We start from the raw sequence: 16,263 nt of genomic DNA, 5'->3' as shown, positions 1-16,263 counted from the left end.
GTTTGGGTATGTGTGATACCTCTGATTCTGGAAAATGAATGAAGTCATTAATCATTTTTTGGTGACTCTTTGGTAGATACATGGTTTTAAAGCAGTGATTCAGAGCTGTTTTGGAAAATGATTCTGATTTTGGAAAATGAATAAAGTCACTAATCATTTTTTCGTGACTCTTTGGTAGATACAGGGTTTTAAAGCACTGATTCGGAGCAGTTTTGGCCTTAGAATCTTTTATACTACTACAATTTGTTGCCTACTGGTAACCAACAACCTGAATTAATGTTGGTTTGTTTGTTTTGTATTATACTTTAAATTCTGGGATACATGTGAAGAACATGCAGGTTTGTTACATAGGTATACATGTGCCATGGTAGTTTACTGTACCCATCAACCTGTCAGCTACATCAGGTATTTCTACGAGTGCTGTCCCTCCCCTAGGATCCTACATCCCTGACAGGCCCTGGTGTGTGATGATCCCCTCCCTGTGTCCATGTGTTCTCATTGTTCAACTCCACTTATGAGTAAGAAAATGCAGCATTTGGTTTTCTTTTCCTGTGTGTGTTTGCTGAGAATGATGGTTTTTCAGGCTTCATCCATGTCCTTGCAAAGGACATGAACTCATCCTTTTTTATGGCTGCATAGTATTCCATGATGTGTATATACCATATTTTCTTTATCCAGTTTATCACTGATGGGCATTCGAATTGGTTCCATTGTGAATAGTGCTGCAATAGACGTACGTGTGCATGTGTCTTTATAGTAGAATGGTTAATCTTTGGGGTATATACTCAGTAATGGGATTGCTAGGTCAAATGGTATTTCTGGTTCTAGATCCTTGAAGAATCACCACACTGTCTTCCACAATGGTTGAAATAATTGACACTCCCATCAACAATGTAAAAGTGTTCCTATTTCTCCACATCCTCTCCAGCATCTGTTGTCTCCTGACTTTTTAATGATTGCCATTCTAACTGGCAGGATCCGGTATCTCATTGTGGTCTTGATTTGCATTTCTCTAATGATCAGTGATGAGGAGCTTTTTTTTCCCATATGTTTACTGGCTGAATAAATGTCTACTTTTGAGCATGTCCTTCACCCACTTTTTGAAGAGGTTGTTTGTTCTTTTCTGGTAAATTTGTTTAGGTTCCTTTTAGATTCTGGATATTAGCCTTTTGTCAGATGGAGAGATTGCAAACATTTTCTCCTGTTTTGTAGGTTGCCTGTTCACTCTGATCATAGTATTGGAAGTTCTGGCTAGGGTAATCAGGCAAGAAGAAAAAATAAAGGGCATTCAAATAGGAAGCAAGGAAGTCAAATTGTCTCTGTTTGCAGATGACATGATTGTATATTTAGAAAACCAAATCATCTCAGCCCCAAATCTGCTTCAGCTGATAGGCAACATCAGCAAAGTCTCAGGATACAAAATCAGTGTGCAAAAATCACAAGCGTTCTTATACACCAATAAAAGATGAACAGCCAAATCATGAGTGAACTCCCATTCATAATTGCTACAAAGAGAATAAAATACCTAAGAATACAACTCACAAGGGATGTGAAAGACCACTTCAAGGAGAACTACAAACCACTGCTCAAGGATGTAAGAGAGGACACAAACAGATGGAAAAATATTCCATTCTCATGGATAGGAAGAATCAATATTATGAAAATGGCCACACTGCCCAAAGTAATTTATAGGTTCAATGCTATAGACTACCATTGACTTTCTTCACAGAATTAGAAAAAACTACTGGAAATTTCATATGGAATCAAAAAAGAGCCCATATAGCCAAGACAATCCTAAGCAAAAAGAACAGAACTAGAGGCATCACACTTCCTAACAGAAAACTATACTACAAGGCTATAGTAATGAAAACAGCGTGGTATGGGTACCAAAACAGATATAAAGACCAATGGAACAGAACAGAGGTCTCAGAAATAACACCATACATTTACAACCATCTGATCTTTGACAAACCTGAGAAAAAACAAACAAGGGAAAAGATTGCCTGTTTAATAAGTGGTGTTGGAAAAACTGGCTAGCCTTATGCAGGAAACTGAAACTGGACCCCTTCCTTACACCTTATACAAAAATTAACTCAAGACAAATTAAAGACTTAAACTTTTAAGAAAGACCTAAAACCATAATAACCCTAGAAGAAAACCTGGGCAATACCATTCAGGACATTGGCATGGGCAAAGACTTCATGACTAACACACCAAAAGCAATGGCAGCAAAAGCCAAAATTGACAAATGGGATCTAATTAAACTAAGGAACTTGTGTAGTTTTATTTGGGAGTGTGCATGGGGTACCTCTGAATTTTAAAAATGAAGAAAGTAAGTAGTCATGCCTTGCTGACTCTTTGGTAGACGCAGTCTTTTAAGACAGTGATTCTGAGCTGTTATGGTCTTAGGGTTTTTAATACTACTAAAACTTACTGCCGACATGTAACCAAGAGCTTGATTTAAATAAAAAAAAAAAAAAGAAAGAAAGAAATCACCCAAATGCACTTTAAAAACCTCTTGCCACATGTGTGCACGTTCATAGATAACATGTAGAACTTGATTTTGTGTATTAAAAACTTGTAGAAAAGTTCAGGCAGTGCACATAATGACTGCAACTTGGTCTTTGTAAAATCAGTGATATATATTTCAGATCTACATACATTGACCCAGTGACGTATTTCTTGATTTATTGTATGATCTCATGATATGCCATGTGATGACTACAGCACATTATGCTCTCTTCATGCTGATATCATGTAGACTTAAATATGATGACATACCAACATAGATGTGCTTACGTGGTTGCTTTTATTGATTTGTACTATATTAGAAATGAAGCAGAAATAATGGAAATCCTAGCAAGCATAACTGTATCTCTCCCATGGCTGTGTTGATTGCACCTGTTTCCCCCTTAAAGCATGTCTTTTTGACATGTCATAACCCTGAGAAAATTCAGTGTGTGCTTTTCAGAGAATGACAGTAAGGAGTAGAAATAGCCAACAAAGTGTTACTTGTCCTCTCGGCTCCCCTTCATGAATGTTAAACTCAAAACTACTCAGGTCACAATTTAGAACCCCTTTGTTGATCCCTATAGAGTGTTCCCGGATGTCAAATGACAGGCTCTTAATGAAGAAACACCCTGTAAAAGTGTATTGCTCTGGTTTTTGTGTGTGAATGTGTGTGTGTGTGTGTGTGTGTGTGTATTTTTTTCTCTCCTGAAAACTGTAAATAGAATAATTTTCATTACAAATGAAAATATTCCTGTTCCATATTTATTTCTCGTCTAATGTACTTTGCTCTTCTTGAATCTAGTAAGGATCTCAGCTTGTGTTATTTATACCTTCAAAAAATTATGTCAACACTTCATTTTTCATGTCAATTACTGACATGTTTTCAAGTCTTCACATGCTATTTCTGAAGATTTTGGTGCATCGAGGAGAGACAGTGTCATTGTAGTTAAAGAAGTTTTTGAATAGTTTATATTCAATAAAATTTCAGAGCTTGTTTCTCTGGAAAGCATAGACATAGTGGCGTTATGGGTAGTTAAACATAAAATAGCTCTACAAAGTGTTGTGTACATAAAAGTGTTCATATCTTGAAAGATTCTAATTTACTGCTCAGTACTGTCTCCTGGAGAGGAAAATAGGTAAGATAGGCTCCTGAGCCTGTGATAATAACTCATAATATGAAGTGAAAACATAGAGACAAAATGAGAGGTGATAGATACTCAAACCGATGTGAGTGAAGAACAGCTGTGAAACAAGAGTGTCTATGGGAGAGAGGAGGTCATGGGACTGCTTTTGTGAAAAAGGAATTTGTACATGTTAGTCAAGTGTCTAACACATTTAACATTTTAATAAAGTAAAATCTTATCTTCCTGTGTGTCAGTATGGGATTGTACAGATGTCACAATGCAGTGGTGATGAGAATAATGAAGAAACGAATGTGGAGGTCAAAGAATGAAGTCCACCAATATGGACATTAGATTTATGAATGAAAAGGAGTGTATGTCAAATTGGGCAGGAGTAAACAAAGAAAGCAGCTAGCTAGGTAGAATGGAGGTTTCTGATGAGGAGACTGGTGGGAAGTCACTTAATTGAAAGCAGAAGTTAGAAGGATGAGGGTGACCCACAGGGTCTCATTTCTTCTCCGTAGAAGTTTTGCATATCAATGACATGTGCTTCGTTCACATCAGTTAGCATATTGGGATGCAGTTTAATCTAGAAAAAATGTGTTTTTTTTTTGTTTGTTTCTTATTAGGAAGCTGTGTTTGCTGAGTAGTTATTTCATAAAAGAACCTGAGAGACCCCTATAGTATATCATATAAAACTAGATTTAGAAAAAAGGAATCAAAGAATACATTTTTAGAGTATTAAATGGATAACTGCCAATAATCATGGCAATCATGACACATATATATATGCATTATGTCATATTGGTTGGTTATTTATAAGAAGTCTCTAGTGTTAGAAACTTTGTTTAGTTTATTTTCATAAGAATCTGTGAAAATCTACACATTATTTCACTGATGTGTATGTTTTGGCAAAAGTGGACGAAGAGACAGGGAGAAGGCCAAACTGCTGAATCCAGGATATGTAAAAATATCAGGAGCCTTCATGAGTATAAAGAAAATGATTTTTTAAATTATGACTCTAAGATTAAGTGGACTCACTTCAGATGCATTTAGAATATTTGCGTAAAGGATGATTTGATTTTGGCTGCTCCAGGAACTACTGGAAGCAGGAAAGAATGATGGAATTGGGATAAACCACAGTGACTTATTACTCCTCCTTGTTACTACTGGGCGTCAGCAGTATATGTTTTGTTGATATTAGTTATTCAAATGAGATAAACGTGAATATGCATACATTGGCTTCGTTTTTCAAGAAGCTAACTATTGGATAAAATAGCTATTTAATAAAAATTCTCTAGAGAATAACATGAGACTTCAACCAGACTATTTTGGAAATGAAAATAATGTTGAATTCATTACTTGACTCCCAAATGTTTATTTTCAGTGAATATTGGAGTGATTTCCAAATGTAAAAGTTTATTCATATCTAATGCTCGTAGCAACTTTATTTTGTATAAGTATGTTAAATTTGGTAATTTATTATACTTTTTGATGAGGTTTATTTATTATACCTTGTTGTCATGAGTGGATGAAGAAACTTTCAGAAGCTAAACTAGAAGATACAAGAGATGTAGGCACATTATTACACCATATGGGTGTGAGAAATAATGAATATTACATACTAGAATTCATCAAACATATATCCAAGCTGATTAAGTTAGGATATTTCCACTGAAGAGACGTGAAGTGTACATTCAACTAAAGTGTCATTGTAATTGTGTACCTTCTCAGTTATCGATCAAGTTAAAGAGCATGATGAATGTTTGCAGTAAAATGGTCTAAATCATTCTGATATCTTGCATGAAAGACATGTGGGCACATGTACCACCTGCTTTGACATTGATTCCCATGTGTATGAGTTGCTCTCTGATTTTAGATCACATTTGTCCTCATCATTCAGCATATCCACATTGATATTGACATGGTTTTATTTTAGTTTTAGACATACGACAAGTCATATTACGTTTGAAATTGTCAGAGTATATTTCTTGAAGCCTGTATTCCTATTTTCTTCAGTGTATTTCCTTCACATTTAGTCCCAAGAAACAAAGTATAAAACATCAAAGCCTACACTATTACAGGCAGGAGGATACAGCCTGAAGCTAACACAGGATGAGTGTATGGATTATATTATCATATTTACATATGATTGACTCTGTATCCCTTTTGCTTTTCAGTGTCTTCTGAGAAACAACCAGCCTGTAAGGTAACTAAACTCTCATTTATATTTTGAACTATTATATTTGTACAGTCTATTAAACATACTTTATGTATTGATAATTTTGTTTCAAATACCATTTAGGTTACAAGTGACCAGAATGATTCTATTTTGAATATCGCCACAGAAATAAAGGATGGGCAAAAATCTGGGACAGGTAATTTAGCTATACATGTTCGATGTCATGTTCACTCAAGATAGAAGAGAATGTCTCTTCCCCGAATGAATTAGTGGGGGGGTGGCCCATTGAAGCTGCACGTTCCAATTCAGCACTTCTGAGATTGTGCACTTGAAATAAGTACTCAGGTGCTGCAGTTGCTGCTGATGCTTGGCCATGATCTGAGTAGCAAGATTATAGACTTCCCTATATTGAAATTGGGAAGAAGTACTATTGGAGAGCAGTTCAAGACATAACGGGCTGAGGGGACAACTTAATTTTGCTTTAATTCTATAGCATGTTTTCATCAAGAGGGGAATAAGAAAGAGATGAAGTAATAAATATTATAGACGTCAAACCGTATTGCGAAAAGCAGAGGGAAGAAGTGATTGTAATAACCCATACACACTGTAGAAGGACAGCTAATGATACCACAGATGTAGCAATTATTTTCCTCAAGGAAGAGGGATTGTGAGTCAGGAAGAAGGAAAAAGAAGATGTTATTTATGTAATTTTGGTGTTTCTGCTAAGGAAATCTGAGTGAACTCACTTCAGATGCATTTGGAATATTTGCATAAAAGAAGATTTGATTGTGGCTGCTCCAGAAACTATTGGAAGCAGGAAACAATGAGAGAATTGGGAGAAACCACACTGACTCATTACTCCTCTTTGTTACTATTGGGCATCAGAGAAATGTGTTTTGTTGATTTCAGTTATAAAAAAGATAAACTTGAATATGAACACATTGGCTTCATTGTTCAAAAAGCTCACTTTTGAATAAAATGGCTATTAAATGAAAATTCTTTGGAGATCATCATGATTCTCCAAACAAGACTATTTTGAAAGGAAAAATAATGTTGAATTCATTAATTGACTCCTAAAATGGTCATTGTTAATGAATTTTGGAGTGATTTCTGAATTAAAAGCTTATTAATATCTAATGCTTGTAGCAGTTTTATTTTGGATATGTATGTCAAAATTGATAATTGATGATATTTTTTATTGAGATTCGTGTACTATACTTTGTTGCCAGGAGTAAATGAAGAAACTTTTGGAAGGCTAAACTAGAGAACACAAGAAATGTAGGCAAATTATTACACTACGTGGATCTGAGAAATAATGAATATTATCTACTAGGACTGACCAAACATATATCCAAGCTGAAGAAGTTAGGACATTTCCACTGAAGAGACGTGAAGTGTACCTTCACATGAAGTGTCACTATAATTGTGTACTTTCTCAGTTATCGATCAAGTTAAAGAGCATGATGAATGTTTGCAGTATAATGGTCTAAATCATTCTGATATCCTGCATTGAAAGACATGCGGGTGCGTGTACCACCTGCTTTGACATTGATTCCCATGTGTATGAGTTGCTCTCTGATTTTAGATCACATTTTTCCTTATCACTCAGCATATCCACATTGATATTGACATGGTTTTATTTTAGTTTTAGACATATGATAAGTCATATCACGTTTGAAATTGTCAGTGTATATTTCTTGAAGCCTGTATTCCTATTTTCTTCAGTGTATTTCTGTCATGTTCCAGTCTCCATACACAAAGTAGAAAATATCAAAGCCTACACTAATACAGGCAGGAAGATACAACTTGATGCTAATATGCTATCCATGCATGAATATATGGATAACATTATCATATTTACATATGATTGATTATGTATCCCTTTTGCTTTTCAGTGTCTTCTGAGAAACAACCAGCCTTGAAGGTAATTAATCTCTCATTTATATGTTGAACTATTAACTGTATAGTCTATGAAACCTACTTTATGTATTGATTATTGTGTTTCAAATCCCATTCAGGCTACAAGTGAAAAGAATGATTCTGTTTCGAATATAGCCACAGAAATAGAGGAGGTACCAACATCTGGGACAGGTAATTTTGCAAAACACATCTAATGTCATGTTCAATCAAGGTAGAAGAGAACTTCCCTTCCCAGAATAAATCAGTGAGGAGTTCATCTAAGCTGCATGTTCTGATTCAGCACGTCTGAGATTCTTCATTTGTAGTGAGTTCTCAGGTGACCCTGATGCTGCTGGTCGTTGGCCGTGATCTGAATAGTAAGATTATAGACTTCTCTACATTGAAATTGGAAAGAAGAACCATTGGAGAGCAGTTCGACACATACCAGGCTCAGGGAACAGCATAATTTTGCTTTAATTTTACAGCATGTTTCCATCAAGAGGAGAAGGAGAATGAGCTGAAGTATTAGATATTATAGGCATCATATCGTATTCTTATAAACAGAGGGAAAACTGATCCTAATAACTCCATAAACACTGTAAAATGAGAACTAATGTGACCACTGATGTATCAATTATTTTCCTCGAAGAAGAGGGATTGTGAGGCAGGAAGGATGGAAAAGAAGAAGGTATTTATGTAATTTTGGGTTTTCTGCTGAGGAAACCTGAGTGAACTCATTTCAGATGCATTTGGAATATTTGCATAAAAGAAGATTTGATTTTGGCTGATCCGTGAGCTACAGGAAGCAGGAAACAGTGCTACAATTGGGATAAACCACAGTGACTCATTACTCCTCTTTGTTACTATTAGGCATCAGAGATACATGTTTTGTTGATTTTAGTTATAAAAAATGAGATAAATTTGAGTATGAATACATTGCCTTCCTTGTTCAAGGAGCTAACTCTTGGATAAAATAGCTATTTAATGAAACTTCTTTAGAGAATAGTATGATACTCTTAAGAAGACTATTTTAGAAACAAAAATTATGTTGAATTCTAATTAACTCCTAAAATGGTCATTTTCAATGAATATTAGAGTGATTTCTGAATGTAAAACTTACTAATGTCTAATGCTTGTTTCAGTTTTACTTTGTAGAAGTATGTCAAAATTGATAATTGATGATATTTTTATTGAGGCTAATATATTATGCTTTGTTGCCATGAGTGGATGAAGAAATTTTCGGAAGGCTAAACTAGCAGATACGAGAAACTCAGGCAAATTATTACACCACATGGGTGTGAGAAATAACGAGTATTATCTACTAATTTCAGGACACATATATCCAAGCTGATCAATTTAGGACACTTCCACTGAAGAGACGTGAAGTGTCATTGTAATTGTGTACCTTCCTAGTTATCGGACGAGTTAAAGAGCGTGATGAATGTTTGTAGTATAATTATGTAAATCCTTCTGATTTCCTGCATGAAAGACATGAGGGATCGTGTACCACCTGCTTTGACATTGATTCTCAGGTGTATGAGTTGCTTCACTGATTTAGGTCACATTTGTCCTCATCACTCGGCATATCCACATCGATATTGACACGATTTTATTTTAGTTTTAGACAAATGACAAATCATACCATGTTTGCAATTGTAAGGGTATATTTCATGAAGCCTGTGTTCCCTTTTGTCAGTGTATTTCTGTCACGTTCCAGTCCCCAGACACAAAGTAGCAAACATCAAAGCCTACACTAATGCAGGCAGGAGGATACGGCTTGATGCTAACACTGCATGAATGTATGGATAATTTATCATATTTACATACGAGTGACTATGTATCCCTTTTGTTTTTCAGTGTCTTCTCGGAAACAACCAGTCTTGAAGGTAATTAAATTTTCATTTATATTTTGAACTAGTAAATGCAGAGTCTATGAAACATACTTTATTTATTGATTATTTTATTTCAAATTCCGTTCAGGTTACAAGTGACGAGAAAGATTCTGTTTCAAATATAGCCACAGAAATAAAGGATGGACAACAATCTGGGACAGGTAATTCTGCAAAACACATTTAATGTCATGTTCAGTCCAGATAGAAAAGAACGTCTCTTCCCCAAATAAATCAACAGGAGACTCGTCCAAGCTGCACATTCTGATTCAGCAGGCCTGAGATTCTTCGTATGTAATAAGTTCTTGGGTGACACTGATGCTGTTGGTCTTGGACATGATCTTCACAATAAGATTATAGACTTCCACACATTGAAACTGGGAAGAAGAAACATTGGAGAGCAGGGCAAGACATAAGGGACTCAGGGGACAGATAATTTTGCTTTAATTCTGCAGCATATTTTCACCAAGGGTGGAAGGAGAAAGAAATGAAGTATAGATTTTACAGACATCACACCGTACTGTTAAAGACAAGACAGAAAAGTGATCGTAATAACTCGCGGACACTAGAACGAGAAGTAACGAGACCACTGATGTAGCAATTAGTTTCCCCAAGGAAGAGGGACTGTGAGGCAGGAAGGAGGGAAAAGAAGAAGTTATTTATGTAATTTTGGGATTTCTGCTGAGGAAACCTGAGTGAATGCACTTCAGATGCATGTAGCATATTTGCAGAAAGGAGATTTGATTTCACAGCTCCTGGAACTACAGGATGCAGGAAAGAATGCTAGAATTAGGATAAACCACAATGACTAGTTACTCCCCTTTGTTACTATTAGGCATCAGACTTACATGTTTCATTGATTTTAGTTATAAAAATGAGATATGCTTGAATATGAATACCTTGGCTTCTTTGATCAAAGAGGTAACTCTTGGATAAAATCGCTATTTAATGAATATTCTTTAGAGAAGAGCATGATACTCCTAGCAAGACTATTTTAGAAACAAAAATAATGTTGAATTCATCAACTGACCCTTAAAATGGTCATTTTCAATGAATGTTGGCGTGATTTCTGAATGGAAAAGCTTGCTGCTATCCAATGCTTGTAGGAGTTTTATTTAGTAGAAGTATGTCAAAATTAATAATTGATTATGTTCTTTATTGAGGTTTATATATTATACTTTGTTGCCATGAGTGGATGAAGAAATGTTTGGAAGGCTAAACTAGAGAATACAAGAAACTTAGGGGAATTATTACACCACATGGGTGTGAGAAATAATGAATATTATTTACTCAGATTCCAGAAACATATATCCAAGCTGATCAATTTAGGACACTTCCAACTTAAAAGACGTGAAATGTCCATTCAATTAAAGTGTCATTGTAATTGTGTAAGTTCTCAGTTATCAGGCAAGTTAAAGAGCATGATGAATGTTTGTAGTATAATGGTGTAAATCCTTCTGCTTTGTTGCCTGAAAGACATGCAGGATCATGTACCACCTGCTTTGACATTGTTTCTCAGGTGTATGAATTGCTGCTCTGATTTTACATCACATTTCTCCGCATCACTCGGCATATCCATATTGATATAGACATGGTTTTATTTTAGTTTTAGACATATGACTAATCATACCATGTTTGAAATTGTAAGGGTATATTTCGTGAAGCCTGTATTCCTTTTCTTCAGTGTATTTCTAAAGTAGAAAACATCAAATCCTACACTAATACAGGTAGGAGGATACAGCTTGATGCTGACACCTCATGAATGTATGAATAACATTATCTTATGTACATATGAGTGATTATGTGTCCCTTTTGCTTTTTAGTGTCTTCTCAGAAACAACCAACCTTGAAGGTAATTAAACTCTCATTTATATTTTGAACTAGTAACTGTATAGTCTATGAACTATACTTTATGTATTGATTATTTTGTTTCAAATTCCATTCAGGCTACAAGTGACAAGGAAGATTCTGTTTCGAATATAGCCACCAAAATAAAGGATGCACAAATATCTGGGACAGGTAATTTTGCAATACACATCTAAGGTCATGTTCAATCAAGATAGAAGAGAACTTCCCTTCCCCAAATTGGGAAGAAGAAACACTGGAGAGCTGTTCAAGATATAAGGGGCTCAGGGGACAGCATAATTTTGCTTTAATTCTACAGCATGTTTTCACCAAGAGTGAAAGGAGATAGATTTTACAGACGTCACATCGTACTGCTAAAAACAGGTGGAAAGGTGATTGTAATAAACTGTAGACACTGTAGAACAAAAACTAACGAGATTACTGGTGTAGCAATTATTTTCCTCAAGAAAGAGGGATTGTGAGCCAGGAAGGAGGGAAAAGAACTTATTTTTGTAATTTTGAGATTTCTGCTGAGTAAACCTGAGTGAACTCATTTCAGATGCATTTGGAACATTTGCATAAAAGAAGATTTGATTTTGGCAAATCCAGGAACTGCTGAAAACAGGAAACAATGCTATAATTGCTGTAAACCACACCGACTCATTACTCCTCTTTGTTACTATCAGGCATCACATATACATGTTTTGTTGATTTTAGTTATAAAAATTAGATAAACCTTTGTTTCGTTTGATGTTTGTTGGTTTAAAGTCTATTTTATCAGAGACTAGGTTTGCAACTGCTGCTATTTTTTGTTTTCCATTTGCTTGGTACATCTTCCTCCATCCCTTTATTTTGAGCCTATGTGTGTCTCTGCCTGTGAGATGGGTCTACTGAATACAGCACACTTATGAGTCTTGAGTTTATCCAATTTGCCAGTCTGTGTCTTTTAATTGGAGCATTTAGCCCATTTACATTTAAGGTTAATATTATTATGTGTGAATTTGATCCTGTCATTATGATATTAGCTGGTTATTTTGCTCATTAGTTGTTGTAGTTTCTTCCTAGTCTTGATGGTCTTTACAATTTGGCGTGCTTTTGCAGTGGCTGGTACTGGTTCTTCCTTTCCATGTGTAGTGCTTCCTTCAGGAGCTCTTGTAAGACAGGCCTGGTGGTGACAAAATCTCTCAGCATTTGCTTATCTGTAAAGGATTTTATTTCTTCTTCACTCATGAAGCTTAGTTTGGTTGGATATGAGATTCTGGGTTGAAAATTCTTTTGTTTAAGAATGTGGAATATTGGACCCCACTATCTTCTTGCTTATAGAGTTTCTGCTGAGAGATCCGCTGTTAGTCTGATGGGCTTCCCTTTGTGGGTGACCCGACCTTTCTTTCTGCCTCCCCTTAACATTTTTTCCTTCATTTCAGCTTTGGCAAATCTGACAATTATGTGTCTTGGAGTTGCTCTTCTCAAGGAGTATCTTTGTGGCATTCTCTGTATTTCCTGAATTTGAATGTTGGTCTGCCTTGCTAGGTTGGAGAAGTTCTCCTGGATAACATCCTGGAGAGTGTTTTCCAACTTGGTTCTATTCTCCCCATCACTTTCAGGTACACCAATCAGACATAGATTTGGTCTTTTCCCATAGTCCCACATTTCTTGGAGGCTTTATTCATTTCTTTTTACTCTTTATTCTCTAAACTTCTTTTCTAACTTCATTTAATTTATTTGATTTTCAGTCACTGATACCCTTTCTTCCACTTGAATGTATTGGCTACTGAAGCTTGTGCATGTGTCATGTAGTTCTTGTGCCATGGTTTTCAGCTCCATCAGGTTATTTCAGGTCTTCACTGTACTGTTTATTGTAGTTAGCCATTCATCTAACCTTTTTTCAAGGTTTTTAGCTTCTTTGCGATGGATTCAAACATTCTCCTTTAGTTTGGAGAAGCTTGTTATTACTGATCGTCTGAAGCCTACTTTTGTCAGCTCATCAAAGTCATTCTCTGTCCAGCTTTGTTCTGTTGCTGGTGAGGAGCTGCATTCCTCTGGAGGAGAAGAGGCACTCTGATTTTTAGAATTTTCAGCTTTTCTGCTCTGGTTTCTCTCCATCTTTGTGATTTTATCCACTTTTGGTCTGTGATGATGGTGATGTACAGATGGGGTTTTGGTGTGGATGTCCTTTCTGTTTGTTAGTTTTCCTTCTAATAGTCAGGCCCCTCAGCTGCAGGTCTGTTGGAGTTTGCTGGAGGTCCACTCCAGACTCTGTTTGCCTGGGTATCACCAGCGGAGGCTGCAGAACAGCAAATATTGCAGAACGGCAAATATTGCTGCCTGATGCTTTCTCTGGAAGCTTCATTTTAGAGGAGCACCTGGCTGTATGAGGTGTCATTCTGCCCCTAGTGGGGGATGTCTCCCAGTTAGGCTACTCAGGTGTCAGGAACCCACCTGAGGAGGCAGTCTGTCTGTTCTCAGATGTCAAACTCTGTGCTGGGAGAACCACTACTGTCTTCAAAGCTGTCAGACAGGGAAATTTAAGTCTGCAGAAGTTTCTGCTGCCTTTTGTTCAGCTATGCCCTGCCCCTAGAGATGGAGTCTACAGAGGCAGGCAGGCCTCCTTGAGCTGTGGTGGGCTCCACCAAGTTCAAGCTTCTGGGCCGCTTTCTTTACCTACTCAAGCCCCAGCAATGACAGACAACCCTCCCCCAGCTTCGCTGCCACTTTGCAGTTCGATCTCAGACTACTGTGCTAGCAGTGAGCGACGCTCCGTGGGTGTGGGACACTCTGAGCCAGGTGTGGGATATAATCTCGTGGTGTGTCATTTGCTAAGACTGTTGGAAAAGTGCAGTATTAGGGTGGGAGTGTACCAATTTTCCAGGTACTGTCTGTCACGTCTTCCCTTGGCTAGGAAAGGGAATTCCCAAATCCCTTGCACTTCCCGGGTGAGGTGATGCCCCACCCTGCTTTGGCTCACACTCCGTGGGCTGCACCCACTGTCCAACAAGCCCCAGGAGATTAATCCGGTACCTCATTTGGCAACGCAGAAAACACCCATCTTCTGCGTCACTCATGCTGGGAGCTGTAAATGGGACCTGTTCCTATTTGGTCATCTTGTGAAAAAGGTCAATTCAGCAAGAACAGCTAACTATCCTAAATATATATACACCCAATACGAGAGCACCCAGATTCATAAAGCAAGTCCTTAGAAACTTACAAAGATACTTAGACTCCCACACAATGGTAATGGGAGATTTAACACCTCACTATCAACATTAGATCAACGAGACAGAAAGTTAACAAGGATATCCAGGACTTGAACTCGGCTCTGCACCAAGTGGACCTAATAGACGTCTACAGAACTCTCCACCCCAAATCAATACAATATACATTCTTCTCAGCACAACATCGCACTTACTCCAAAATGGACCACATAGCTGGAAGTAAAGCACTCCTCAGCAAATGTAAAAGAACAGAAATTGTAACAAACTTGTCTCTAAGACCACAGTGCAATCAAAGTAGAACTCAGGATTAAGAAACTCACTCAACACTATTCACAATAGCAAAGACTTGGAATCAACCCAAATGTCCATCAGTGACAGACTGGATTAAGAAAATGTGGCACATATACACCATGGAATACTATACAGCCATAAAAAAGGATGAGTTTGTGTCCTTTGTAGGGACATGGATGCAGCTGGGAACGATCATTCTCAGCAAACTATCGCAAGAACAGAAAACCAAACACCACATGTTCTCACTCATAGGTGGGAACTGAACAATGAGATCACTTAGACTTGGGAAGGGGAACATCACACACCGGGGCGTATCATGGGGAGGGGGGAGGAAGGAGGGGTTGCATTGGGAGTTATACCTGATGTAAATGACGAGTTGATGGGTGCTGATGAGTTGATGGGTGCAGCACACCAACATGGCACAAGTATACATATGTAACAAACCTGCACGTTATGCACATGTACTCTAGAACTTAAAGTATAATAATAATAATAATAATAATAATAATAATAATAAAAAGAAACTCACTCAAAACCGCTCAACTACATGGAAACTGAACAACTTGCTCCTGAATGACTACTGGGTAAATAATGAAATGAAGGCAAAAATAAAGATGTTCTTTGAAACCAATGAGAACAAAGATACAGCATACCAGAATCTCTGGGACACATTTAGAGCTGTGTGTAGAGGGAAATTTATAGCACTAAATGCCTACATGAGAAAGCAGGAAAGATCTAAAATTGACACCCTAACATCACAGTTAAAAGAACTAGAGAAGCAAGAGCAAACACCTTCAAAAGCTAGCAGAAGGCAAGAAATAACTAAGATAAGTTCAGAACTGAAAGAGATAGAGACACAAAAAACACTTATCAATGAATCCAGGAGCTGGTTTTTTGAAGAGATCAACAAACTTGATAGACCACTAGCAAGACTAATAAAGAAGAAAAGAGAGAAGAATCAAATAGACATAATAAAAAAATGATAAAGGGGGTATCACCACCAATCCCACAGAAATACAAACTACCATCAGAGAATACTATAAACACTTCTAGGCAAATAAACTGGAAAATCTAGAAGAAATGGATAAATTCCTGGACACATACACCCTCCCAAGACTAAACTAGGAAGAAGCTGAATTCCTGAATAGACCAATAACAGGCTCTGAAATTGAGGCAATAATTAATAGCCTACCAACCAAAAAAAGTCCAGGACCAGATGGATTTGCAGCTGAATTCTACCAGAGGTACAAAGAGGAGATGGTACCATTCCTTCTGGAACTATTCCGATCAATAGAAAAAGGGGGAATCCTCCC

General features: G+C 37.0%; 1 protein-coding gene across 1 annotated transcript in view; it reads left to right on the top strand.

Moving 5' to 3' along the window:
* Positions 1–16,263, top strand: part of LOC105472026 (ankyrin repeat domain-containing protein 36A-like) — a 203,055-nt gene that overhangs the window by 57,035 nt on the left and 129,757 nt on the right. The window contains exons 24-31 of the mRNA XM_071077048.1: positions 5,813–5,841; positions 5,938–6,010; positions 7,710–7,738; positions 7,833–7,905; positions 9,571–9,599; positions 9,694–9,766; positions 11,426–11,454; positions 11,549–11,621. Coding sequence (XP_070933149.1) covers positions 5,813–5,841; positions 5,938–6,010; positions 7,710–7,738; positions 7,833–7,905; positions 9,571–9,599; positions 9,694–9,766; positions 11,426–11,454; positions 11,549–11,621 — 408 coding nt within the window. The remainder of the gene's footprint in view (positions 1–5,812; positions 5,842–5,937; positions 6,011–7,709; positions 7,739–7,832; positions 7,906–9,570; positions 9,600–9,693; positions 9,767–11,425; positions 11,455–11,548; positions 11,622–16,263) is intronic.

Source organism: Macaca nemestrina, chromosome 13 (genome assembly GCF_043159975.1).
Source record: "Macaca nemestrina isolate mMacNem1 chromosome 13, mMacNem.hap1, whole genome shotgun sequence".
Taxonomy (NCBI): domain Eukaryota; kingdom Metazoa; phylum Chordata; class Mammalia; order Primates; family Cercopithecidae; genus Macaca; species Macaca nemestrina.
The sequence above is the reverse complement of the archived record's forward strand: the minus strand, read 5'-3'. Positions and strand labels throughout refer to the sequence as shown.